Source organism: Penicillium cataractarum (assembly GCF_028827025.1).
Source record: "Penicillium cataractarum strain IBT 29864 chromosome Unknown utg000002l, whole genome shotgun sequence".
Lineage (NCBI taxonomy): Eukaryota > Fungi > Ascomycota > Eurotiomycetes > Eurotiales > Aspergillaceae > Penicillium > Penicillium cataractarum.
Window position 1 is genome coordinate 862,625 of NW_026622738.1, and position 27,747 is coordinate 890,371.

Sequence of the window (27,747 nt, forward strand, 5' to 3'; positions counted from 1 at the left end):
CAATTTGCCCAGCACCAAGAGGGAATTACTGAGAGAGATCTACGTGATATAGAGAGGATCGCTCATCTTTTTTCTCGATTCGAGATCAATGGGAGGAAGCAAAGAAGGGTGGATGACTACTTTAGACCAAAAACAGACTAGTTCTTACTAGATGAGGTTTAGCGCGATATTAGTGGCACACTTTCATTAGGCACATCGGAATTCTGTTGCACGGAGGCCCGTGCCGAAAACGGGAGTTTACTGTAATGCCAATAGCACCCGCACAAAAATCGAAAGGTGCTCTAGCTCCAATCTGAAGATATATGTCCAACACCCACAAGTTACATGTGATGGTTCTGTGCTACAAGATTAATTAGACTATTTCTCTACAATAGAGTCCAAGATCTATCTACAGTAACAGCAAAATTAACATCCGTTGCGCGATAGAAGGTGAGACTCACCTGCTCTCACCCTGTATCTCACCCTGCTCGTTGCGCGCTCACCCTGCTAGCTCCTAGTCGCGTGACCATAAAGCGGCGATCCTTTTCCCCGCCAAGCTAAACTATCTTATTCGCTAGGATTGGCAAATAGTGCGTGGCTTATATACGGTCAGTAGTCGGGTGGGTGTCGCCTAGGTGAGTTTAGGGTGAACGCTACTTTAGCGTCGCGCGACTAGGGTGAGATAGGGTGAGTACGTAGTACGCAGGGTGAGAATCTGGGTAAGAGCGGATGATTCTCACCCTCCCCGCGACTCCTAGGTAAGTCCCCACGCATGGATCCTCGCACCTACGCTTATGTATAGTTCTATTAGTTTTCGTCATTATAGCTCAAACCGCGTTCTCTTAGCACTCGCTTATCCTATCGAATTTTAAGCTCGAATTAGCTAGATCAAAGGTCAGGCTAAGCTAAATGTTACCTTGTATTAAGGTAGCGTACTTACTAGACACTATAGACGTTATACGGATATTAATCAAATTTGTCATTTCACTATTCCTAGCTATACTTATTATACCGAAGCTCGACCTAGCCCTCGCTAGAGCTTTATCCGTACTTAATCGTGTACCTAACGTCGGTTATATTAGTTTATATTAGTATAGTAGCATAATAGTAGGAAAGCTATAAGTTATAGGTAGCTTTAGTGTCTTGAGCATTTATTACAAGAAACCGCTTCACTTTATACGTTTAGCCGGAGGTACGGAGTATTGTAAAGGAAAACTTTGGGTTGCATTGCTGAATGGCCCCCGGTCGGAGCATTTGGAAAACCCTGTGAATTCGGTGGTGAATCGCATATCATTGTGATCTCTGCCTTGCAAGATTCTGTCATTGTTATCACTTCATGTCTTGAAATTTCCGATGGGCTCCGGCGGCCAGGACTAAGCCGTTAGAGTATCTTTCTATGGCTGCATGTATTTTCCAAAAAAGTCTTGAGGATGAAAGGCAATTCGATCGGGTCCTTTTGAAAGATCCTCAAGAATCAATTGATTGATGGATTGACTACCTTATCAAATTCATTAAGCTGATTCGCATCCAATAAGCCTAAGAAGCACCTCCAACACTCTATCTCATTAGTTTGACTTAGCTATTTTTATACCTGACGTCCCAATCAGCCTGGTGCAATTTTATATTTCTGCCTGTGTCTTTCACAAACTTCTTTATTCCAAGTACCGTTTAACGGCCTGCTGTCTTCTCTATATCTTCATCCCTGCTTCCTTCAGCTTCCACATCCTCCTCTATCGCACTCGCAGGCCACCCGCTACGTAGCCGAATTCATGCTGCAAACAGGACTTCTGGGACAGCTTCGACACGTTGAGATTGAACCAAAAACAACAGGCGATGAAAAAATAGGCCAGGATAGACTAGCAGCTATAGGTGGTGAAGATGCTGGGTCTTAGGAACGCCAACCCAAAGGCCAACCGAGAGGTCTTAGAAGACTACGCCCAACATCAACGAGCGCCATCAATCGAAACCGGGTAAAAGGATGTAGACGCTGAAGGAAGCAGGGTTGGAGATAAAGAGGAGACCGCACGCCGTTGTACGGGCGATATGAGAGATATATTGAGGGTTTGAGTGCACTACGGGCGTTTTGGTACTGTTTTTGGGCCGATTCTAAATGGTAATACGCCGTTTTCCTATGCATTTACTGTTTCACACGCGATTTGGGCGTACGAATCACTCTTGCTTCTGGCGTAGGAAGCGCCTGCGTAGCCATTACGCCACTAGTTTGGATGCAACAGGTTAATAGAGTGTTGATTGATGATTGATTGATATTACACTTGCATAAATGGAAATGTTGATCTCTTCGAAAACTCAGTTCTTCAACTTGCATCACAAAATGGGCTTTAACTAACAGCATTTCACATTCGGTTTCGAGACACGACACTCATATATCTGCTCAGAAAGACCAACCGGTTAGTGGGGGTTATAGACAATTGCCGAAATAGTGTGACTTACAGGCTCATACCCACCAAAGCCATTATTATGCCAATAACACTTTGCATTGAAATTGATCGATCACTAAAATACCATCCCAAAGCCACAATCATGCACGTTTTCAAATGTCCAATTACAGTGCTGCTGACTGGGCCTACGGCATTGATGACGTAAAATTGGGAAATGTTCACAAGGCAAGCCAACAATCCACTCTAAATGTCAATGAGTATAGAGGTTAGTGGCCGAACTGTTCTAATCAGAAAGGATATCGTGGACGATGTTAACTTACCCCGAAAATTGCAATGCACACTGATGGTGAAAGCAAGTTGGCCGTGGGAGCGGAATCAATAAAGGGGGCCAAACACACAAGAAAGCCGGCGCTCATAGGCGCTTGATTGAGAAGAAGCTGCATGCTATTTACTTGCAGCTTTTTCTGATATGCTCCGATTAGCGTTGTATAAAGAGCACTGGCCAGTACGCCGGTGAAAGCGAAGACGATTCCCTCTGGAGATATCCCAACGGCTTGATCAGTCGGAGCATGAGAATCACAGTAAAAAGTAATTCCCACGCCACCACATAGGATTATTAAGGGGATTATTGATGCCCTTGGAATAGTAGCACGATAGAGTAAAAAGCTGAAAAAAGCGGTAGCTGGCGTGAGGAGTAGTCTCACAAGCTGGTGGAATATGACCGACGAATATGCGAGAGAGAGATTTTGGAGAACCACTTGGGTGCTAGTCAGGGTAACAAGGTGGAAGTTACGGTGAATGGGAATTCGTTTTGCAACAAAATCACCGCAACGAAGCTGGGTTATAGCCCATAATGTAAGTCCGGTGATCATGAAGTGGTAGGCTGCAAACGCTAATTGACAGTTGCGTAGTCCTTCGTGTGAGAAAACATATTTGTTTGTGAAAACCTTAGAAAATTCAGTACATATTCAAGGCATTAGGTTCCCGCTGCTCCTGCTCACTGCTTACAATGGAGATTGTTGAGACAATATTCGTCATAATGCCTAGCATGAGGCAGAGCTTTGAAGGGGGATTCCTCGGTTCAGCAGAGGGTAAATGTTCAAGGGACTCGGGTTCCGAGACGTTTCTCTCTTCGAGGAGCTTCAATTCCGAATCACTCCAAGTTGTGTTCTCTGGTGAATTTGAAGATCGAAGGCGATACAATCCAATTCCTCTCGTAAATCTCGATCCGAGCGTGTGAAACTGGGCAAAGATTTCACGGGCGGTCGGCAGGACCAGAACTCTCAATCGTCTTTGATCCATTCTGCTATAAGAATGGTTTTCTTGAGTGTGTCATTTCAACGCCAGTGGCATCTTCGTAATACTATATAGCATTGAAATGCGTTGGAAATTCGTTTGCGGCTAGGTGGAATATTCCATCCCGCCTTCAACAAAGTTTGGACACAGGCCAAGAGAACTTCGACCTTCCCTTTGCCCTACCCCTTGCCATTCTCTGTTACACTGTCTTCCACCCGATGGGAATTCTGTTCATATATTTCACGAGAACGTTGCCAGGTTACGAATGTATGTGCATTGCTGGAAAGTCCTGTGTTACAGAAAACACAGAGCTAACAACCCCTCTTTCAGAACGAGCTAATAAGCTATCTCCGGTCGTTTAATAACTGCTCTCTGTTTCCGGAGATGGATCTGATGTCGAGTGATGGGCGGACTGAATGCAGTTTAAGAAATTAGAAAACTACACACTATACAGCTTTTATGGCTCGTCCTCTAATCGCAATAATTTCCTCCCGGCCTCATTTAACAAGATATTAAATACAGCCATACAGATCATATTCTTTGTCTTTTCGCCAGAATTCAAAAACTGATTCTATTAATTTGTACACTATTCTCTCGGGGGGCATCATCTCATTTTCCGCGCACCACACCCTTCTGATAGGATCCAACACTAGCTGACAAGATAGCCTCGAGGATAAACAAAGTCTTGTAAGCGAATCTCTCCCGGTGACCACGGTGACTCTTCGCCCCACTGCGCGAAGACGGTTGGCTCGCCACCTACCAGCCTATGAATATTGCGACGTGTGCTATATACCAAATTGTAAGACTGTTCCTCATGAATGCTCTGGTCGCTAGTAATGGCTATGTCGGAGTCTCGGTATGCTGGACCCGCTGGTCTATATGTACCGATAAGGTTCGGGAAAGGTGCGAAACAATCGATTTGTTGACGATCACCAAGGCCACCACACAATTCAGACATGGCGTTATCAACGGGCGCCTCTATATGCTCAATAGCAAGGGCGGTAAGAATCTTCTTTGCGCCTCTACTAGTGACTGCATATCCAAAAGTGCAGCAACCTGCTTCAGCACGGTAAATAAATCGGGTTGAGTCTTCGGGAAATTGCTCTTTCCAACTGTCAAGGGGGCCAGACCAAGTGGCTCGCCGTTGGACACTTGGAACGGTGGGGTCATCTGGTATAGCATAAAATTGAGTTTGGTTCGCATGTGGTCCTGAAGCACATCCCCCAATCCAGAGAAGGTCCCAATCAGTTCCGTAAGGAGCTTGCTTAGACACTTTAGTGTTCCCTTTCAAAGAGTGAATTCCTCGAGCAAATTCACGTAGTTGGGACTTGATTCCAACATCCCAATCGGCATCGTCTTCGAGTATCAAGGCAGTAGAATACGAGTTTTCGATGACCCTGTATTCTCAAAAATGCATTAGAGTTAGGTCATGCTCAAATAATAGATAATGAGTCCATTTTACCTGTTCAATGCATTCATGTGGGCTCGCCAACATCCAATAATAGTAGGCTGGACAGTAGTAAGGTTGTATCCCTGTATTGTAAATCAGCCCCTGCTACAGGGGTCTTATTAACTATTCATGGATACATACCTTGGGTAAGCTTTTTTGCTGTAGGTCTTTTGAGAGAACTCCATCTAGCCATTCAACCTTAAAGCCTGTGACTGAGGCTGCTACAGTCAAGAAGTCACGCTTATCCGTGCGTTCTTTCAGACCAATAGCATATATATGCTGAAACTGTAAAAAGAATCAGCTATCAGTGTATGAAAGAGCATTAGAGCATATCATTTCAGTGTTTACCCCAAGAGTCTCGTTCAGAATATGGTCCAGAGCCCCGTTACGTATGCTGGGCTGCGAGAAGTGAGGTATACTTGGTGGCCACGCAAATTGCTCGCCTTTCAAAAAGAACGACAATATGAAATAGGCACCGCAGAGTGCAAACACGATTTGAACGGTCCTGCAGGCCTTGAAATCAATTCGAGGAGTCATTTGGCAACAATAAGTAGAACTTTTGGATGGCATGCGAGTTCTTGATTGTGGGTGTCTCTACCTTGGAATGCCGGACTACGGGGTTTCCAATGCTTGGATTTCAACGCGGGGCTTATAAAACTTTTTAATTCTACATTCCCTGCACTTAAGAAGTGTAACTTTTCATCGCTGAAAACAGCCTTGGTGTCAAGTTCGTCACTCACGGCCTGAAGTCCCCAAAACGCCCCGGTTTACGGTAGATGGTAAAAGACGCCGGCTTGAGCTGTTGTCCTCAATTGTCTACCGTACCCGGGTAGAGTATCCTACTTGATGAAACAATCGCTGCTTTCGGGTCAGCCAGGGGGTCACAGACTTTTGCGGCGCCACTGTACGATGTCTTAAGTTGCTGTCCATCACTGAAGCTTGCTTCAAGAGAGTTCAAGTGACAGCTTAATCTAGGCTCATTCCAACGTTTTCTTGGAAGGGTCCAGTTAATTCTAGAAACTGGCTCTGGGTACAAACATCACCCTCCGTTAACTGGCCAGAGTCTTTGGAAGGACTTTTCGATGCCCATTTAGCCGACATGCTTTATGTATACTAAAAATAGCCGGAAGATCCTTCCGAGCGCAGGGGGAAATCGAGCTGCCACGGAATGTAGTGGATACCACCACGCGTTCGAATTCTTGAGCTTAGTAGCCATTCTAAGGAGACATTTTAGGTAATCGAATCAAGAATGACCGATCTCACCTGATGCTTGCATAATTAGGCACATCTAGACGGCCGTCTATCATTGGTTCCCGCTAAAGTAGCGTAATGAAGCGATTCAGCGGGGTGTCCCTCTTTCCATCCCATACAATTTGGTCGTTAAGATTCAACACCATTTGATGTTACAAAGTCTATCGACTTTCAAGGATCAATTGTTAACGGTAAGCTTCCCGTGGGGGGGTTATCTAACGCAAGTGTGACTAGACCAACGTATTTAAAATAAAAATTAACTCTAGTGTTTGTAAGGGGTAGGTCACTGTTAGAATCTGGACTGCATATCCGCTCAAATCATTCTAAGCTAATATTGTTTTACAATGTTTGAGAACTTCCATTTCAACCAAGCGCAAAGTTATTATACGTTTTGCTCAGAAGCCAAGGGTAATAGGGCAAAGTCTCAATAAAAATCTGCATGTATATGGAGATCTCTAATAGCTCTAGTATGTTAATTGAAGATACTGTGGGCATGCTGGTGTCTTTCATAATGCTGACAGAGGATTATCTATCAAGAAAGCTATTTCTCTTGGATTGGCCGCAAAAGAGCCACTCCCAGATCAAGAAGAATGGAAACTGGGTATACATTCACATCGTCCATTTACATTTTTTATTAAGCCATGCATAGACCTAGCATTTTGTATATCATAACCCTCCTAAATCCTGCCTTTATTCCCATCGTCACGTCCTGTGATGTTTTCCCGGAAATCTTTCTTCGGTCGAAAGCCAATATGTATGCTAACCTGTAAAGACGATTTTTGCGTTAAATTCTTAATTCTTGGAGTAATTATCCCTTCATTGAACCACACGTAGCTTGTGATATCGGAAGCTCGAACTGTCGTAAGTTTATGAGTGGTGGAAAAATTAGGATGTGTAGTGTAGTGTATTCGAACTGGGAGTTCTGTTTAGCTAATATTAAACTGGCCCCAAGCTTGAAGATTGCCACAGTACTGGAGATTGCACATGATCACATATATTGTTTATCTCTTGCGAACTTTCTTATTCTCGTTGACTAATCTTTATTGTGTGCCCTGAGGCCCCATACACTGGATAGTATGAAAGGCAGGAATTATCTATCTTGTAAAGCTCCTTTATTCAGATAAGAAATTAGCTATGTCAAAGGCATCACAGGACGGAGCCCTGCATTCTCCTGGGAGTTTTTACAGCCGGTATTCATAGTTCTAGGGGCTACTAATGCTAGGAGCTTTCATTATGGCAGAACACCGCAAAAGATGTTGATGGTAACTTAAGTCTTTTAATTCCTGAGTTAATCACGCGTACAACATATTCTTCGGTTCCTTCCACGTGGACGGAGAATTCAATACATCACAAGTCTAGCCCAATATGCCTCGTTCCTCACTATATCAGTCGCGTAGGATTTAGAGATTCCTTAATGATTACTGCGTCCACGCACCACCAAGCGCATGCTATCGGGTAATGAACCCATATTTGCATGCGTGTGGCTATGACTCTTGAGGATTCTACGTTCGTAGTTTTGAGTGAGAAACTTGAGCAACTAATGACCTTGATGTATTTTTCACCTCGATCATGAAGATCATGAGCAGTTCAATTTCTAATATATCAAATAGTCTCCTAAAAGACAATTTGCGGGAGAAAAGAGCTGAAACTCTCGGGGTGTTCTGATGAAAAGGTAGTCCTTGGCAGCAATTTTGCTAACATAGAGAAATTGAAACTACAGTCTGATTGTCTTGTCTTCCTTCGAGGTCTTGTTAGGCCTAGGCATCACAAGCAGTCTAGTTTACCTGCTTCCAGTCCTCCTGACCTAACATTACGCCTCATTCACTGTCAAGAATGCGGGAAAAATAATAGACAACTTTTTGTCTGCGGATGTAAGATAGCATACGTCCTAGACTACCAGCCTACTATAGTTTAGTTTCATTATGGGGAGACAAGTACAAGTAAAAAAAAGCGACACGCTGCTGTTGACCCAATACTTGTCACCCCTTCTAGCCTTGAGCCAATTGGATTTTCAATAAAGTTTAGTTTCAAAGATCCTTCATACCATCCCTTGTGCGTAGTTCAGGTGTCATGACCAGCTTGGATTAACCACCTGCTGTCTCAGCAGTCAAAGATTTCATCTCATTGCCTTCTCTTAGTACAAATACCTCCTCCGTACCTCCTATCCAGACGAAAATCCATCAGTGCCCCAAAGCAAATTCATCAGAATCTTCTATATCTTAACCTAACACTTGTTCCCAATTTGGTTGTGAGTCGACTCGAGACTGAAGACTTGGACCCGCATCTAACTCTAATGTAAAGAACCTTCCGCCATAATGCGTTTCCAAACCTTGACTGCCCTCTCTCTTACCAGTCTTTTCCCTTTATCGTGGGCTGCAGAGTGCTGGAACCGACACGCCTTTCGCCAGGACTGCGTGTCTAGGGATCGCTTGGACGATGAGGCATGGCGCTGGTGCCACAACCACTACAACACCCTGAATGGCGACTGGCAGGACCTTAGTCCTCTCCCTAATGTGAAAATTGGGAAAATTGGAAATTTCCCTGATGTCGCCACTTGCGTTGACGCTTGGAAGGATGCTACTGTTTGTGATGACCCTAGCTCTGGCCTTCATGATGCCGGAGCATCTACCTGGGTTTGGAAGAACCGCGATGGGAGCGTTGGGGAGGCCACCCTCGAAATTATTTTCTGCAAGGTGGTGATCTAAGCCTTTCCAGGTAGAGTAAAACCTTTGTTGGGACGCTTTGGGTTGCTACTGGAGGAAACGTGCGACCGCTTGCCGAAATCATCTCTCTTCTTTTGTTCTCGAGGAAGGAGATCTTGATGACTTGATCCCCATTGGCCTCGATTACTCAGTGGTTTAGTGATTTATTTTTCTTCATAGACCTACATGGTTTACCTGTGGCAGGTCTTCTGGTGTCCGGGACCAGGTCTTTGTCTCTTTGTCTGGCAGGTCTATATAGACCTTGCCTTTTCGGTTTTCGCTTCTTCATTCCCTCTTCCTCGAGATCGTCTTCTTGGTTTCTTTTAGGTAGCCGAATCGACTCGTTTCCATTTGCTTCTTTTTGGGCTGGCGTCAAAGACGCCATCAGATATACGTATCCTACTTTTGTTCTTGCTGCGGTGATGGGTGTTTAATTTTTCATTCAGCACTTTTTGAGTATAGAGTCTTCAATCCAGTAGATCACGAAAGAATAAAAAAGTAAAACAAAGCTAAATCTCAGGGCAACAAGCTAGCTTTTCGTTTCTTTACTAATATTAATCCAAGACCAGCTGCAAAGATGCCGCTTTGTAACGCCACTGACAGATGTTTTAATTTTGCTGAGCGCGATAATTGCGCGTTTTAAGCATAAAGACTCGAACGTCAGTGAGGCTACTGTCAAAGCGATATGCGACTAATCAGACTAGTGAGACTAGCCAGGAAGGGCTGTGTTCAGCTTGCTGATGTGTCGAAGTGGGAACAAGAAATCCTCCAAGTAAGGTATCAGGGCGTCAGTCCTGGAAGAGATGGGTGTAACGGGCCAGAGCCCGTTGTTGATCACATGTCACGTGAAAGTCTCTTGTCGCAGCACCAGCATTGGTGGATACTCGGAGGAAGGAAAAGCTATAAATCCGCCATGACTAGTCATGTAACCAGCCCATCCAAATTGCCGGCTAGGGGCCTGGTAACCATTCAGACCCATTGTGGTTGCTAACTGTTGGTGCACCCACATGGCTGGTTTATCTCTGTTCCGACACTTCTGAAGGAGCCTATGTGTTTGATTACCCTAAAGCATTTGATAGACAGATTGCCGGCCACACCCAATTGAACGAAGTTCGGTCTGAGCCCTTCACATAAAACTTACAATGCCCAACTCGATACTATGTTCTTATACTCCTTGAGCGTGCCCAGGGCTAGCTCCTAAGGTGGACAGAGCTCTCTTTGTTTCCCCGCTTATTCTGATAACCGAGATACTTGAGGGTAAAGCCTACCATTGTGAAGCATCCCGTGCAATCTTTGTGTCGAGAATCTTTACAGCCTCGGGAGCATCTTCTATTCAATGACGAGGCAACAAAAGATTAGGAATAGCGAACCAGACAGCTTTCTTAGGACTCATACTCATATCCATGGCCTAGACTCAAGCAAATGTGGGAGAGTGGGGTAATTGTGGCTGAAAACACTCACCTTGTTCTCGCCCGCTCTTACCCGGCTCTCAGCCTATCCCCCACACCACCCACACTCACTCCAAGATAATATCCGACGCTATCTCGATCTCAGGGCGCATTGAGAATTGGCCGTCAACCAGAAGGGAATGGCAGTTTCCTACTAACCCTTTCGGACTGGTGCGAAAGCAATTCCATGCTAAACAAGTGGTTAATAAACGTCAAGATTAATGGAAACCTTGCTTCATTCCTCGGGGAAATACTTCTACCAGGAACCGTGATCAGCTGACATCAGCCTCCTAGAAAAGTACCCCCTAATGGAGACCTGTCGTGGTTGTTGTCTTAGGCTATTTTTCCGCCTCTGAGAGATCGACGGCCGACAATAGCTCCCCAGATGATAAGGCTCTCTTTCTGCAGGCGAAATAGAGGCGCAAGCAGGCTGAAGAGCGCATCCGTCGGACAACTTTCTGGAATTTCTAAACCACTGCCACAACCTCCTGTCCCGGCCATTGAAAGTCGTAACGCCGTCTCGCTCGACCACTGGGAGGATCCCCCTTCTAAGGGCAAACATTGCCCGACACGACTCCGTCCATGGGCGGATTGTGTCCGTTAGCAGCAAGCCATCTATGACAGCGTATACACTTACCTACAATTTACTGAAGAATCCCCAGGACAATTATTCCCCTCCGTGATTGCACTTGAAGAGCTTGCTAGGCGTTTCGCTCTTCGACCTATCAGTAGTGAGCAAGACCTCGAGACATACGAGCGGATTTTATACAGAGAGGAAGTGCTATGTGCCACCAATGGATTGTAATATCAGGGGGTTATAGTGGTGGTGATGAGTTTCTTTACGGATCGGCTTGTTCGTCAGAGCTTGTACTAGGACCAGTGCGGATGTACAGTACTGGTATAGGCGGGAGTAATGGATCCTAACCTTGTGCCTTAGATGAAGTCTGTGTGATTATGTAGAGTCTGGCAGGCACTCGTCCAATTTGAAATGAGGAGCGAAATGCAATGCGAACAGATGAAAGTATATCCGCTTATGCAAACAAATCTAAATGTCCGGATCCACTAGTGCTTTGCTGCCCAAGGTGTCGCCTCTTTAAGGGTGCTCAAGCTGGGGCTCAGACTGACCAGGATGTACTTTGAGTAATGGACTTCAGGTTGGTAGTTGGTGCAATGCGTCTGATTATAGGTTGAAGGCCTTAACTGCGGCAATAGCCTCTTCTTCGAGCACAGTCTCCTCTTTAGCTACAGCCTCAGGCAGCAAGTCTGATTCTACGTCTCCCGCGACGAGCTGCGTCTGTCATTGAAGGATGGTAGGGAATTATCACATATTTTTGAAAAGGACAAGTTCGTATCAATTTGAGATTTTCTTGCTCATAGTTTTTGATTTGTTCATATTTTTCTTCAGTTGTGACCAAACTTCTGTTCCCATTATAAGCCGTGTAAATTATCAATCTTCCGCGAAACCGGTAGCCCCATCTTATCGATTCCATTGATTCTCATTAAATCTTACATCGCTTGAAGGTATCCAGATACTCTTGCATGCTGAATCGTGCTATTTAACGTAAAGAGTGTTTCCGATGCTCATTAGACACTAGTGCGATCCTTTCATTCTAAGTAACTCTAGAGTAAGTCGCATTAGGGACTAGTTAAAATAGGCGAGGGCGCTATCAATCTACCTGTTTACTGGAGAATTGTACGGATGTATCGTAGATTCTACAGCGCAAGAGCTCAATGTTGTGCATGGGTCGCATACCAAATACATCATGCGGTGATTGGATAAATCGCTCAATGTTTATCTGGGACGGACTGCTCTTGTATTAGAAGGGGGGTTGTTGTTGCAACTTGAAGCGTAGGAAACCCACGAGTTGAAGACCGGAAAATAGAGCCCGTTGAAGACCGTTCGCAAGACTTCAATCAGCTACTAAAATTAGAAGCTTGTCACGATCATTCAGATGTCATTCCTCATCAATTTCCATGAATCAAGGCGAAAGCCGGAGCTTCGAATCCTGAAAGTGTAGTCTACAAATGGTCTCACTACTTCCCTATTTAGCTGGCGACGACGACGATAAAGACCCTTTTGCATTTGTCATGATTGATGGAGATACCAGTGCATATGATGAATCTCTGGTCGATCAGTGGAGTTTCTTGACAGACGAGGATCAGCTTGTGACTCGCGACCCTCAAATTTCACAAACGACAGAACATGTTCGAGAAGCGCGATGATACATTTGATAATGAGATCGAGGTCTATCACATCCGTTGTGATGCCATGTCCGTTAACGTGTCGGCCTGCTTATCTATTTTTAAGGGCGGAGCCGCCAACACTATTGTCAAGATGCCAAAGGGTATCGGTGCTGGTCTATATGCGCGTGTTATTAGTCTTGTACCCCTTGGAACTCAGAAGCGCGATATCTCTGCTCGGTCTTTATTAGATACGTATGAGTTGACAGTTGACTACGATTTCTAAGCTGCCTCGGCTTTAGAGGAAGAGAACGTAGATATAAATTTCCGTATCGACTACACGAACCTACTCGATTACTGGAGTGAACTGATGAGCCTGTATCCCGGAAGAGATGGTTTGGATCATACTGACGTAGCGGGTAGCAAATATATTCCGCAAATTCATATAAGCATGGATGATTTTGTTCTACCCAAAGTTCCAACTCAAGTGAAGGGCAGTGATAGATTTAAATTGGGGTCACGGCGATCAAGCGAACCATGGATGTTGCTACATCCCGGATTTACTACATGTTTGCAATATCAAATTGCACACCTATAGTAGACTATCGCGTACACACCTAGGTAAGGAATTTGGTTCTAGATACCCTGAACCTGTGAATAATCATGATCACCCGATCATTATGTTTTCTTTATTGACTTCCTATTTTCTATCCTACTGTTGCATATTCGAACCCATAACTTCAATATCGCCACTAGTTATATAAACCGTCTTAATCTGTGCAAGTTGTCACTAACATGTAGATGACAAAAAGGCCTTCAGTGATGTGACAAAATGCATTATCTTATCCACAAATGTGTCATGCCTTCAATCCATTAGTATGGCCGCCTCTTCTCCTTCCTCTAGCAGACCCGCTTCTTTGACCAACTCGTAGAACTCGCCCCGATCATTGAGTAACTTGGTAGGGGTATCGAATTCAACAACCTTGCCTTTGTCCAGTACAAGGATTCGGTCCGAATCAATGATGGTGTTGATACGGTGTGCGATGGTGATAATTGTGCGGCTCTTCAGGACATCGCTCCGAAGGGTTTGCTGGAGAGCGGCATCTGTTTCCACGTCGACGGCGGCCTGTTTCAAAATGTCAATCAGACTGCGTGGAGGAGCCTTTCTTGGGTCACTGGGAAAACTTACCGTAGCTTCATCTAGGATGAGGATATTGCTCGAAGTCAACAATGCCCGAGCAAGAGATACAAGTTGGCGCTGGCCCTGGCTCAGGTTCGACCCTGTCGAAAGATTTGTCAAATCAAAGTCACAAATCATGGAGCGGTCACTTGATTCTGTCATGGTGAACATACCTCCCTCCTGTACCTTTGCATCAAGTTTGCCCTCCAACTGCTCGACGTAGTCCTTCAACCGCGATTGTTCTGTTGGACTAGATTAGCGACGAGGGACAAGAAAATCTCTCAATCACTTACCAAGCACACGCCACAGGTCAGTATCGTCGTGGTTTCCATGGGGGTCTAGATTTTCTCGGATAGTACCCTCGAAGATGGCGGGATCTTGGGGAATGATGGCTAGGCGACTCCGCAGGTCATCGAGACCGATAGTGGACACATCTATGCCATCGACACTGGAAATTGTCAAAGATGCTCTCAAATATCATCACTGCTTTCGGAGCAGAAGACCTACCCAATTTTACCACCTGCGGGTTCGACAAGGCGGAACAGGGCCAGAGTAAGAGAGCTTTTGCCTGCACCTGTACGGCCAACGACACCAATCTTCTCGTGTGGCTTGATATTGATGGTAATGCCTTTCAACACAAGATCAAGATTCTCGCGGTAACGCATGCTGTAGTCTTCAAAAGAGACGGTTCCATCTACGGGCCAGCTGCTAGGTGGGCGTTTGTTCTCAATCACGGTGGGAGCTTCGCTAGGCAGGCTAGCGTACTCGAGCACACGCTCAACCGAGATAATATTTGTCTCCACCTCGACGGTCTGTCGAACAAGAGAATTCAAGAACTGGGTGATTTGAAGAGCATAAGACATTGCAAGGCCGACCATACTAGCCGAAAGGGTCGAGTTGGGAACAGTTGCCACTGAAAGGACCGATAGCCCTGCAGCTGCGAGAATGACCACTGATCCAATGAATTCCAGGCGAATTGCCAGCCAACGATTCGCATTAATAGACGGGAAATAAGCGCGCAGGTTAGCATCCATATACCACTCATTCTCAAGGGAGAATATATTTTGCTGCCTGAAGGCTCTGATCGTTGAGGTACCGTTGAGAGTCTCCTGGAAGTGGGCGAATATTGGGCTTTTGGAGGTGCTGTCCAGTCGTTTGAGTTCGCGCGAGGCCCGCAAATAATATCTTTGGTAGCGGTGATAGATCCAACTTAGAGGAACAATAACAAAGAGGAATGCAGGGGTGGAAATTGAGATAACAACAGTCGTGAATAGCAGTCTGCTCAGGTTGTTGAATAACTGTGCTAAAGATCAATATGGTGCTGGCCGACGAGAGGTGATGCTGTGGGCTGCTATAAGATATTACTCACAGTGTTGAATGCGCGGGCGAGTACCTCATCAAGGCGATAAATGTCACTTGAAGCAGGTCAATCATCTACCATCTACCCAAGGGGAATCGCTCACAATCATACCTGGAAAAGCGATTCAGAATCTGTCCGGAGGGGGTCGTCTCAAAAAAGCTCATGGGCGAGCGGAAAATGGAGAAAGCCATGCGTTGGTGCAGCTTTCGAGATGCCTGAACCCATGGCCAAAGTTAGATTTGCCTATATCTTCCCCGTATTGGATTAATCAAGTCTTACCTCAATTGCGCAGAAGATCCACAAAAGCAGATTTTGCACAATAACCATCGCAGCCGACGCCATACCGAGGGCAAAATAGATTCCGATGAAGTAGCCGACAGTGGGAGAATCACCGCGATCTCCACTCTCCGACCAATATTTCAGCCAGAAACCACTGCCAACTTGCCCAGTTTGAACCGCCAAAATAGCGCTGAAATAAAACAAGACGCCAACGATGTTGCTTTCCTTGGCATACTCCCAGTACACAGCCCATTTGACCTTGCCTTGAGCAGAACTTTCCCCCTTCTTCCGCGTCCTCAATTTACCGGTTTCTTCATCCCCTAGCTTGCGATTTGGGCCATGCCAGCTCACAGTACTTGCGCGGCGGAGTGTGACGGTACTTCCACGTCGAGTGGCAGCACCTGATGGAATGAGAAGCGGAGTCGGAGGTTCTTGCTCAAAGTCAGAAGCATCCTGATCCGGCTCATTAACTTTGCGGGGGGTATTGGAGCCACTGCTTGAACTCTTATTGTTGGAGTTCTTCACGCCGGTTTTGAGGAGTCTGGCTACTTCTCCATTCGCAGCCACAAGATGCGCATATGTACCGCTCTCGACGAGAGTTTTGTTTGCAAGGAGTGTCACGAAGTCCGCTTCCTTCAAGACACTGAGTGTGTTCGTCGCGAGCACCCGAGTTTTGGTGCTCAAGATGCCGTCCTTTCCGAGAACACGATTAATCAGGTGCCGTCCAACATGTTGATCCACCGCCGAGAGAATGTCGTCAAAGAGGTAAATATCTGCCCGGGCGTAGATAGCCCTGGCGAGGGACAGTCGGGCTTTTTGACCCCCTGAGAGTGAAATTCCTCGCTCACCGACCTCAGTCCTGTCACCGTCGGGCAAATTCTTCATGTCATCCTGTAGTGCACAGGCTTCCAGAGTGAGGTTGTAGAAATCGGGATCCCATCGGTGGCCAAAAAGAATATTCTCTTTGATGGATGTGTTCATAATCCAGGGCGTCTGGGCAACATAGGCTACCTGTCCACGGACAATTACCCGACCAGTTGCTTTCCAGAGATCACCAAGGATAGCTTGTAGCAATGATGACTTGCCAGATCCCACCCGACCCACAAGGCAGCTCAATTCTCCTTTTCTAGCTTTGAAGTGGAGATTCTTCAAGACCTGGCCATCCTCTCCTTGGTGTCTGTCCCACGTGAAGGAAGCGTCCAAGATTTCGATAGACACCTCTCCAGCATTTTCAACACGATCTTCAACGTCGACAGCATTCGTTTGTAACTCCTCGGCCATAAGATAGTCTGTGATACGTTTGACTGCAACACCAGCTTCCACAGTCGCAGTAATCGTCATTGGTAATATAGCGAGTGGGAAGGCGAGTAGATTAAAAAGCGTGAGGGAGGGGAAAACGATGTCTGTGGTAAGAGGACGACCACTTGTGAGAGCAAAGATGCTAAAAGTGCCACAGGAAACTAGAAAAGGAGCCAGATTCCATGCAAAGTTTGCGAAAGCTTGCATGACACCGAATCTTTTCAGAGTCTTTAGCTCCATGTCGTTTCGAATATGATTCAACTTCGTCATAAAGGCCTCGCTCCACGCGTAAAGCTTGATGCTCTTCATATTGTTAAGAATACCGGTCATGAGGCGGGTTCTGGCGTCTTTGTTTTTCATCTGCGTAATCTGCACCCTTTTCATGGACCGAGTGATAAAGCTGTTCAGAGGTATCATAATTACCATCACACCAACCCCGGCAAACATACTCGGTCCAACAAGCTGGTACAGGGATACCAAACAGATGATTATTTGGAACGGACCAGATACAAGCTGTGCACCACTTGACGCGAAATCGGAGATACGCTGCTGGTCAACCGACATATGATTCACGATGTCGCCAGTCGTTTTCGAGGAGCGGCCTTCGTTTGAGAGCTTCAGCGCTTTAACATAGATCAGTGACGTCAAAGAAGACTTCACCTGCATCCCTGTATTAAATGCCCTCTGATAGTGTTGATGAATCAGGACACTTTGCAGAGTCGACACCAAGAACATGACCACTGCAATAGCGACTCCTCTGACCGGCGACTGGGGTGCGTCCGTCCGATAAGATTCGATAAATGCAATAAGGACTCTTAGCAGTTGCGGTTGAATGAAAGCGAAAACATCGCTAGCGCATTTCAAAATGATTCCCCATATGTATGGGCCCCGGTAAGTCCGAATGAGAGCCAGCCACAAGGAAGGCGCTTTCTTGCTTGCCACCTCTTTGTCCCACTGTTTAGCGAGGTTGTCACCAGTGACACGGGTGGTGCTGTCGTGAGGTAGCTTCCATAGGTCGTCCTGAGTGATATAATGCTCGTATCCGTATTTCATCATTGGGGTCAACCAGGAGAATGTGATTACAGCAAAGATGTCTGCACTCTCATATGGTGACTCGTTCTCGATCGCACTGTAATCGGACTGGTTCTTTGGCACCCAGTACTCGAGAACAAATTGCACCAGAGCTAAACCAAGAGTTGCGATGAAGACAAAGAAGCGGTTGGCCTCGCTTTCGTAGACCTCACGTCTCACGAGTGACTGCAACTTGAATGCGTAGGCGATGGTCAGGAGTAACCAATAGAATAAAACGACCCCATTAGGATGTCTGCTCCGCCGATGTTCAAGATACTGGATCGCAACGATGATGCCCAGGGAAATCAACACGGAGATCGTGGACCAAATCTGGATGTCGTTTAATCTGGTCCCTGCGTAAACTTCAAAAAAGATTTGGAGTCCTGTGGTCACGATGGTCGCGAAAATCACCGCCTGCATAGTGTAGAAATCACGATTAGCCCCAATGGACCGGACAGCAGAGCGAGCCAAGCTACTCCTTACTCACCAGTTTAGCATAGAAGTGCCAATTCTTCTTGACTGGCTGCGCAGCATTCTTGGACAAGATCCAGATCGCGCCTGCACCGAATAGCAGTCCGTAGATAGCAACGGAGGCGATGCTGATTTCCAGGAAGCACGGAGTGAAATCATTTCGCGCCGAGCTTATCGGCCCCCATCCTTCCGCATCTCTGCAGAGAAATTTATGGGACCCTTCTTGAAAGATGTCTTGACCATTGGGCGGCGAGGACGCTCTCAGGAAAGTGTCCCCCAGGACCATCTGGGGGCTGTCCTGCATCTTTCCCCAGCACAAGGTTTTATTATGGTGCAAGACTAGTGATTCAAGTTGATAGGGACGGCCTCGGTGAAATTGGTTAATCCAGGAACACTTGGAATCAATCGAAACCTCCCAGTCCAGAAGGATGAAATGCGTGTTGGGAACGAAGGACTGAAAGGAGGAAAGGGAAACCCTGGAAGCCGGGCGGGCGCTAAGTAAGACAATGGTGGTAATTTTACGGGTATTGATCAATACCCGTTTGTTACGAGCATAACATTTCCTGGATTTCTTCCCCAAATTAATTACCAGGGCTCTAGTTATCCACCAGCTCGTTTAGAGTTATCGTCAAAGGGCAGGTATCTACCCTTGCTTAGGTAGATACGGTGATGAAATCATTCAGCGTTGCTTTCTTGAGGCTTAAGGCCGTGATTCATATTCATCAACCTATTCTAGTAAAATACAGTGCCTTCAAATAGTTTCCTCGCTGTGCAATACACGCTTCCCTGTTCAATGACCGGCGTGCCTTTCTCAGAGTGACATGCGGTGATCTCGGACTCGATAAACCCAGTCGGATGTTGTATACACCACCTTTTTGTTTCGCTAAATTGAGGCGCGGGAAAATCGCTCCCAGACTCGCTCGAAGGGGATGGGTAGGTGGCCTCGCCTGTCATCAGGATTTCCGACGCGACCGTCCCAGGAATACTCAAGGCAGCTCCCAAACAAATCGCGCCAGTCAGTTGAAGGGTAGGATGAAGATTTCCCATGCTATATGCCGCTACCTTCACGTCGGCCATCGGTCCCAGTGCGTCTGAAATTTGTGTTGATCCACTGGGTGTAGCCAATACCACAATCTTGGGAGTACCTCGAGGAATACGACTGGCCTTGTTGTCAGTGGGGGTATGAAGCCCCATCCGAACCATGGCGGCACGGCGAATTGTCTCAATCAATTCCTTGGCCGTCTTGCCTGTTGGACCGTCAAGGTGATACTCGGCAGGCAAGGACCGCGAGTCGACCAGCACAAACGGGTTGGCGCAGTCTATCAAGGTGGTCTTGACAGCGCGAGTCAGACCAGTTTCGGGGCACTGAAAAGCCAGAGTCGTCTGCACTTCATCCGTTGGCAGGAGCTTTCCAGTCATTGTTCCTCCTGGTGCTAGGAAGGAAACCTTTACAGGATATACTCTTGGGCCACGACCGTAGTTGATCTGAGACTGGTTGCTGGGCCCGTGGCAAACTTCGCTCAAGTTCACCGATACCATGAGGGTCTGGCCTGTGTTGACAGCGAATACGCTAACGGCAAGCTTGTTCAATTAATTCCTGAGCTCAAGTCAAGGTACCACCAATCAAGATGATTGGGGTCGGTTTCTTTACTCACTTCGTTTTGGTGAGGTTCGGGTCTCACAAGCCCCTGATACAATGCGAAGAGTCCTGTCCCCGAAGCCATGTTGCCGCAATTCCCTGACATATCCACCCTGCCTCTGGCGAAATCGACTTGAACAAATGTGTAGTCCAGGTCAATTCCCGGTCTTTCGGAGCGTGTGATTACGGCAATTTTGGATGTTGTAGATGTTCCTCCACCAACGCCATCTAGCTGTCTTGGATCTCCGTTACTGGATCCCATCATTGCAAGCAAGATCGGTTCCCAGTCCTTGGTAGACCTAGGCAGATGCTCGCCACGGAGAAAAAGCCCCTTGGAGGTACCAGCTCTCATCCATGTTGCTGGAATAGACCTGGTATCGAGATCCATTTGCCAGTTGCGTACGTTCTTCATCATTGTAGACTTCAAATGCGCAGAAATAGCCCCGAGGGTGGTAATTTTTAACAAAGAAATATGATTATTGACTGATCTAGTCTTCGTCGAGAAGGAAGGAATAACCTTCAACGTTTTTCCGTGCTCGGAGTGACTTTGTGCTCTGTATGCAGCAAGTCAAGCTCTGTTGCCGATAGCACTGCCATTGCTGTACGACGACACGGGATCTACTGCCTCGTTTGCAAAAATAAACAAATCTGTCCGCTTGTATGTTTACCCCCTGGCTTCACGGTCTCGTAAGTTACAGAAACTAGAGGATACACAGACAACAACCCGGTCTCATCATAGCCCAAGGGATCCATGTAATAAGCACCGCTCAGTGCAGGCTAAACAGAATAATTTGTCAACTCCACAAGTAATAACCATCCACTTTTTGAAGGTGAGTACATAATAGCGTGAAGTGGCGAATGATGTGTGAATTATTGTGATGAAGAATTCCAGAGCCAGTGATCAGCATCAGAACAATCTCAGGCACGTATAGAATCTTCAGCTGAGGGGAAAATGAGCTCGAGCGTGTGTAGTAGTAGTTCAATAGACCGAACAACGCCGGGCCATGTGGAGCTAATTAGCCATTTCAGGAACAGTATCGTGTGCCCACTTGGACTTTTGCTTTTTGCATGAATCCTGCATATGACTCGTACAGTAGCGTCCTGTGAAGCTGTATACTATTTCACTGGGAATCAAGCAGCCTTGATCAGTCGATACGCATATATTCCGAGACTTGCATGGGACTCACTAGCGTACTTTCAGGGACTTGTATTCGACTTCCCGTGAAATTTTTATTTTTCTTAATTTGCCGTGAAATACGTTGTACTGCCCGAAATAAAATTATCAATACTGCTGCACTGTCTCATTACGAAATTTCAATTACAATACCGACACACGCTTGACAAATCTAACCAAGCTAAATACAGAATTTCTCATACTTCAATGTACAGTACCAGATTTTGTTGCTGAAACTTACAGATGCTTGAATGGAAATTTTTCCTTTCTGTCATTTTCCGCGCCAGAGGAAGATTGATCGACATGGATACACGGCTGGCTGATCAAAAACTAGATTGCCACTCTGATATCGATATCTTCTCCGCAATACTATCTCGGTGGATCCTCAGCTTGACTGCGCGGCCTCTGTTGGTGTGATTTTCAACCAAGCGGAGTCTCTAAAGTAAGTACATGATTAGCTGATCTGAGTTCAGCGCAATGGCTATGGCGCTACTCCTGCCAATTTTTGCTGCCCATTGGGTGGATGCGCAGAGGCTTGTCCCATATCAGCATAACGATGTGACCATTGTGATAGCTTTCATTAGTATCCGAAACATGCTACCTTCCCTACTTATCTTTTGCTAGTGGTCGAAAGTACTGTTTTCTGAATACGAATGAACGGCCACAATACTATCAGCTTTTTCAAGTCCGAGGCCTGTTATTTATTTCACGCCAAGGAAGGTGTAAGACTTTTCTGTACTTGATTCCCTCTTTGTAAATAACAGAAGTTCCGATACCAGATGTTTCGTTCCCTTCAGTGGCAGAAGCTTTGACGTTACCGTAGGCCACAAGAGATAACTCAGGTTACCTAGGTCCAGCTCGTATACACGGGAGAATTGTTTGAAACCGGACAGTCGCTAGCGAGCAAATTATGTTATAGGGATTCGTCGGTTCTGTCAGGCAGTGGCATTTGTTTTCTCCATCCGCCAACAACAAACTGGAACGAACAGTGACGTTGACCGACAAAGCACTCATCCGCTCACCGCATCATGGCAGCTCTTAAAGCAAAGGTAGACAGAGCATCTTAGGTTTAACAGGCACTCACATGACCGCTGACTCTCTTTGGCCTGCAGGTAGTGATTGTTACTGGGAGTGCATCTGGTATCGGATTGGCTACTACAAAAGCTGCCCTCAAAGAAGGAGCTCGGGTGTTGGCTGTCGATATTTGCCCTCGGCCGTCATGTCTCGAAGAGGATCCTGAACTCGATTTCTTCCAATGTGATCTGACTAGCCCATCTGCCGCTGCGGACATCACGCAGAGATGTTTAAAGGTCTTCGGGGGAATCAATGTCCTTGTTAATGTCGCGGGCATTATAGACCACTGCAGTAGTGTGGATACATTGACCGATGGCATTTGGGAGCGCTGTATGGCTGTCAATTTGAATGCGCCGGTGAAATTGATGCGAGAGGTTCTTCCCATCATGAAGAAGCAAAAGGGTGGGAGTATAGTCAACATTTCCAGCAAGGCAGGGTCAAGTGGCGCTGTTTCTGGAGTTGCATATACCGCGAGTGAGTTTGTACACATCTGTACCCTACACCCTTTCTCCGCTGATCATATCCAGGCAAGCATGCCCTTCAGGGGGTGACTAAGAATGTGGCATGGAGATTCAAAGCGGATAACATTCGCTGCAACGCGATATGTCCCGGTGGTGAGTGTTTCAAGACCTCACTTAAGATGGCGCAAGCCTGATTAATTTCATTTTCAGGGGTAACTTCGGCAATCTCGAGCAAAATCGACTCTTCTGCAATTGACTTTGCTGCTGTGGAAACTATGCTCCCCATTATTGATTCAGTGAAAGTGAACCGTCCGGATTTTGAGCTCGTTCGCGCAGAGGATGTTGCGAATGCTATCATCTTCCTGGCATCCGACAAGAGTTCCAGAATCAGTGGTGCGATGCTTCCTATCGATGATGGATGGTCAACCATCTGATGTAGGGGTGAGGGAAAAGCCACTTGGCCTGCCAAGTTGTCTCATCTTGAAATATGGCGCGAGCTCTACTAGGGAAATTAGGCTGTGAATTAAGAAACATCTACCGAGGTTGGCTCCTATGAGCTGCGACTTTGATGAAATACCTGGATACAACGGATACAATCTGACAATTATAAGATCCAGGCAGTAAAAGCCAAGCAAGTCAGGTCAACATATTCAAGTAACCGAGCATCCAGAGCAGCCGATCCTATCAGTAGCTCATGGAGATAGGCTTGGTAATGATAATCGTTGTGATCTACCCACATTTACTACCAACGGGCTAACCTTGGAGCACGGAAGTAGGTATATTGAGGTGTTGCAGTCAATGAATTCTCGCCTCTGGCTGCCTGTTCAGTTATCATCGAATGGAAACTTATAGGTATCTGAAGTCAAGAGTAGGTAAGTTTGCTGCACTTCACCACCCGCCATAGATGTCGTCTGTCAGTGAAAATGAACGTATATTGAGGGCCAAGAGATATATATCGGGATCAAAGGCTCGCCTCATCCGCCCCCAAAAGCTCAGAAGTGGGTGACATAAAAATTCCGGCAATCTTAGAATGCTCATTAATTAAGGCTTCACCAAACTCACTTCTAACTGCCTCAAGCGTGGCTTTTGGAGAAGCCAAGGGGCAGAAATGGAATTAGGTTGCCAGCAGGTGTTCTAAAAATGGGTATCGGGAAGATTAGCAGAGTGAGTATCCGAAGAAATTTCAGACACAGTGGAGGAAAGAAACCTAAAGTAATGAAAAGAGTAGCACGAGAGCGAAAGAATCGTGGGGCTCTAGGAGCCTCGTCCACCAAATGCTTAATATACATGGAAGGTACCACGCCCTGATTACTACTCGTTATTCGATGTCAACCCCGGCACCAGCAATTCACTCGTTATCTATATCTTCCTCAAGGCCATTGCCCTGATGAACTTTCCATAGCAGCAACCATCCTAGGAGAGCCTCTGCGGCAAGCGCCCACCATACCGCGCCGACAAGGTTATATTTTAAACCGAGGCCTAGTCCCCAGCCACCAACAACTGGCCCCAAGGTCCGCCCCGCACTAGTGACACTCTGTGCGACACCGTGAACGGTACCCAAAACCAGAGGATTAGAGACGCAGTTGTTGATCAGGATGATACCCGCTGGAAGTGCGAAAGTGCGGGAAATGACTTGGAGCAAGATGACAGTGACAAAGAATGGCCAAACTACATAGGCTATTCTTGGCAAAATCACCACAAATGGCAATAGTGCGTATGCGACCACAGAGAAGGGCAGGAAAACACGAATCGCCCGCAAAATACCCAGGCGGGACTGGACATAGGGATAAATGAAGATCTGCAAAGGCAGGCCTAGAATACCAATCATGGCTGTCGCAAAACCGACCTGTGATGTGTCTAGTCCGAGACCACCCCCGAAGTGAAGGAAGCCCTGATTCTCTTCGGGAGCTTCTGGGGTTGGGAGAAAGGTGAAAGTCATTGAGTTGAAAGCGCTGGTGTGAAAACCGAGGAGAAAATTGATGATCAACACCAATATCAAGTTCCGAGTCCAAGCCTCGCGGAACTTGGGACGCATTCTCTGTTTTGCATGGGTGTGTTCCGTGGTCGAGCATGCAGTCGCGCTGTTGTTCCGTAAAGATCCATTGGGCTCAATGTGCTGGCTCAAAGGTTGGTAGTCTTCCTTGAGAAAGCGGCTGGCTAGGAATCTCTTGATCTTCATCCCAGCCTTCAGTCCCCAGTCACTTCGGTATCGAGCAATTTCATGGGTCTAAGAATTAATTTGGTTATATTTTTGAAAGTAGAGACTTGTTGCACAGGTAACTCACCTCTTCTAATCCAAAGAGAACGGCTAACGCAGCCATAAAAACCACAAGCGCGTTGAAAATATTTGGCAGCGCAAATGGCCAGTCTTCCATCCATTGAACTCCTTTACTTCCACCCAACCAAGTTCCAGGTCCGAACAGCCCCGGGTAGGTATTCAATGGGTCTGCCATTGAGCCTCCAAAGATGGGACCGATGATGACGCCGACGTTGAAGCACATGGGCAATATCAAGAACGCGAGGGCCTGATAGTCCTTGTCTTTCACAATCTCCGCAATCATAGTTCTCAACACACCAACATTGCTGTTCAGCACACCCCCCGCAATGCGAAAGCTGATGGCCGCAGTGAAGCTTTTCGAGAATGCAAATCCAAGGCATGAAATGCACGTTCCTGCGAGGCCAATTAACATGACCCTTTTTCGACCCATGACCTCCATATCCGCAAACGCCCCCCACCACACTGCGGTCAGGAATTGCGCGGCCGTAAAGCTTCCTTGCATGATCCCAGCCTGAGTACTAATGGTCGATGCTGGAAGAGACGAATCGTAAGATTGTAGTTGCGAGAACAAATAAGCTTGGAGGGAGGTCTGTGTGAGTGGTTCGGAGAGACGCGCGAAAGTCAATATCGCAAGTTGACCTTTCTTTGGCATTGACGACCAGCTGGCGACTCTGGGAGATGCCTCATCTTGACTAACGAATGTGATATCGGTACAGTCAGAGTCGGAGCTGCTGCTCGTGTCACCGTCGGAAACGAAATTGTTGTCTGAGTCGTCCGTCGATGGTCCTCTAGTTGCAAAAGTAGAGTAATTCCTGTTGTCCGTCGGCGGGGCCCTTGCCAAGTATCGTTGATGCTGTTTCTGTGATGAAATCGTGGATGACACTGATGTTGCTGTGTTAATTGCACGATAAGTGCCCGCAGCATGGCCAGTGTTCCGACAGTCCATCTTGATACCTGTCTGTCGAGATACCAGGCTAGGGAGTACTCGAAGCCGAAGACAATCATAGCAAGTAACCAGTTTTTCACCGAGTCCGAAAATACGTCCACGTGACAATCTATATATTTGTCTGTCCAGTGGCTTTCCTAAGGTTGGTATATGCAGGCCGTGCCTGGAGATACCTCAGAAACAATGTCACACACAGAGAGGTGGTTAACTCGACACGTGTTCACATATGTCTGTCTTGACGACCCACGCAGGAAGCAGCACGTCTCTTCTGAAGTTCTGACTTATCCGGGAGGGAAATCACTTATATCAATACGAAGCGTGACATTAATTACCGGTTAAGAAGCGGGAAACCAGAGTAACATACTTTTCGTTTCATTTGTCTTTCAAATTTACGTAATCGTCGGGTATTACGGTGCTTACATTACAGATCGCCGGTCACCATGAATGGCAGTATTTTTTTTTAAAATTCAAGACGATGTAACGCGTACAAACGGGATCTACATACAGTAGTTACGATACGTGATGCTCTCAAAACTAACTATCTGGGAAAAGTTAGTGTGTGTAGTTTCAGCTCGCGCGGATAGTGAATGTTTCACAATACGCAAGTATTGTATAATCAAATGAGTGTCCTCGATAGGTACGGATTTTTGTGGCGTCACTGCGGGACTTTTGTCCTACTCCTGGCAGTAGATCTGCACGCACAAGGTGAACTGGGCACGTAATAGTTCTTCAAACAAGGTCTTGAAGGCTGGCTGAAAATCGACCTTGCAGCATTGTACATTAGTGCCATGTGCTGTTCGGAGTACTGTAGAGCGGACGAACAGCGGGACCGCACAGACTCCTACCTTATCTTGCCTGGTTCCGAACCAATCTTTGAATGATCCCTGACAAACTTTGGAGGAAGTCTACGTGGAGTAGCGCTATTCATACAAACTCAATTTAACCAGTCACCCGGTTCTTGAGGACTTGGCACTTGTACTGTACGGTACAGCCCGACGGGATGAGATAAGTTAGATCTGGACCTAGAAAGATCCCTAGATTTGCCGCCGATCAGTCGATCGTCCATCTTTGAGCCTATTGAGATCCAATACTTGACTAAAAGATACTCGTCGATAACCGACTAACTAGCCGTGAGGCACCGCATTGTGATTGACCGCTTGACGGCTCACTCCCCTCTAGTCCCCTGACATGGATGGTGATAGACAATCGCTCGCATGAGTCATTACCTCATCGATGCAGCTGCAGGCGCCATAGCATTACTGGATCCCCGCCCTTCTGGTACTGTGGGTAAAATGCGCGTTATGCGGAGTTTAGAATGCCGACGTGATGGGCTTAACGCTAGCGGGCCTTTGGGGACCACTCAGAAACCATTGGCATCCAGCATTCAAGGTAAAGCGCCATTCAAGAAGCTCACGACAATGTACGAGTCACTATGGCTTAGTGGATCTCTCTTCCGCATACGTAATTGCAAGTCGTCAGAGAATGTGCGATTGGGATTAGTATGGTTATGCCTGGGTACCACTCGGTACGAAGCGACTGAAATTACGATCGCAAGTAGCATTCAGACCGCTGCGACAAGTCAGCTATGTACGAAAGAATGGGTCTTTGTTGGAAGTCACAGGATACGTCAGTATACTGTCTGATGACCGCCAAAAGAGCCATCAAGGAGAGTGTAGATAATAGGTTTTAGGTATGACTTAGAAGAGAACAAACGCAAACAAAGCACACATGTGAGCCTACTAGGCGATATTGATTAGGGTTAACTGCGATTGATAAAGATCATCTTCAAACCGGATACTGATGTGCGGG

The 27,747-nt window shown here is 46.5% G+C and overlaps 8 protein-coding genes across 8 annotated transcripts; 3 read left to right on the forward strand and 5 right to left on the reverse strand.

Moving 5' to 3' along the window:
- Window positions 1-2,426: 2,426 nt before the first annotated feature.
- Window positions 2,427-3,684, reverse strand: N7496_002380 (uncharacterized protein; the record flags this gene model as incomplete). Its single annotated transcript, XM_056695311.1, has 3 exons — window positions 3,387-3,684; window positions 2,699-3,325; window positions 2,427-2,621 (listed from the first exon to the last, which is right to left on the reverse strand). Exons 1-3 carry the CDS (start codon window positions 3,678-3,680, stop codon window positions 2,427-2,429), a joined length of 1,116 nt encoding a protein of 371 aa, XP_056557523.1. The 5' UTR covers window positions 3,681-3,684.
- A 639-nt stretch (window positions 3,685-4,323) lies between these two features.
- N7496_002381 (uncharacterized protein) lies at window positions 4,324-5,661 on the reverse strand (the record flags this gene model as incomplete). Its single annotated transcript, XM_056695312.1, has 4 exons — window positions 4,324-5,071; window positions 5,137-5,207; window positions 5,266-5,409; window positions 5,473-5,661. The coding sequence occupies 4 exons, from the start codon at window positions 5,659-5,661 to the stop codon at window positions 4,324-4,326; spliced, it is 1,152 nt and encodes a 383-aa protein (XP_056557524.1).
- A 3,029-nt stretch (window positions 5,662-8,690) lies between these two features.
- On the forward strand, window positions 8,691-9,080 carry N7496_002382 (uncharacterized protein; the record flags this gene model as incomplete). Its single annotated transcript, XM_056695313.1, has 1 exon — window positions 8,691-9,080. One exon carries the CDS (start codon window positions 8,691-8,693, stop codon window positions 9,078-9,080), a length of 390 nt encoding a protein of 129 aa, XP_056557525.1.
- Window positions 9,081-12,728: 3,648 nt separating this feature from the next.
- N7496_002383 (uncharacterized protein) lies at window positions 12,729-12,992 on the forward strand (the record flags this gene model as incomplete). The annotated part of the gene is made up of 1 exon (XM_056695314.1): window positions 12,729-12,992. The coding sequence occupies one exon, from the start codon at window positions 12,729-12,731 to the stop codon at window positions 12,990-12,992; it is 264 nt and encodes an 87-aa protein (XP_056557526.1).
- Window positions 12,993-13,571: 579 nt separating this feature from the next.
- Window positions 13,572-18,670, reverse strand: N7496_002384 (uncharacterized protein; the record flags this gene model as incomplete). Its single annotated transcript, XM_056695315.1, has 7 exons — window positions 13,572-14,128; window positions 14,180-14,334; window positions 14,394-15,184; window positions 15,256-15,301; window positions 15,358-15,461; window positions 15,526-18,309; window positions 18,383-18,670. 7 exons carry the CDS (start codon window positions 18,668-18,670, stop codon window positions 13,572-13,574), a joined length of 4,725 nt encoding a protein of 1,574 aa, XP_056557527.1.
- A 428-nt stretch (window positions 18,671-19,098) lies between these two features.
- Window positions 19,099-20,420, reverse strand: N7496_002385 (uncharacterized protein; the record flags this gene model as incomplete). The annotated part of the gene is made up of 2 exons (XM_056695316.1): window positions 19,099-19,947; window positions 20,022-20,420. The coding sequence occupies 2 exons, from the start codon at window positions 20,418-20,420 to the stop codon at window positions 19,099-19,101; spliced, it is 1,248 nt and encodes a 415-aa protein (XP_056557528.1).
- Window positions 20,421-22,207: 1,787 nt separating this feature from the next.
- Window positions 22,208-23,148, forward strand: N7496_002386 (SDR family NAD(P)-dependent oxidoreductase; the record flags this gene model as incomplete). The annotated part of the gene is made up of 4 exons (XM_056695317.1): window positions 22,208-22,228; window positions 22,292-22,727; window positions 22,781-22,867; window positions 22,925-23,148. The coding sequence occupies 4 exons, from the start codon at window positions 22,208-22,210 to the stop codon at window positions 23,146-23,148; spliced, it is 768 nt and encodes a 255-aa protein (XP_056557529.1).
- A 914-nt stretch (window positions 23,149-24,062) lies between these two features.
- N7496_002387 (uncharacterized protein) lies at window positions 24,063-25,938 on the reverse strand (the record flags this gene model as incomplete). Its single annotated transcript, XM_056695318.1, has 2 exons — window positions 24,063-24,941; window positions 25,000-25,938. 2 exons carry the CDS (start codon window positions 25,936-25,938, stop codon window positions 24,063-24,065), a joined length of 1,818 nt encoding a protein of 605 aa, XP_056557530.1.
- Window positions 25,939-27,747: the final 1,809 nt, after the last annotated feature.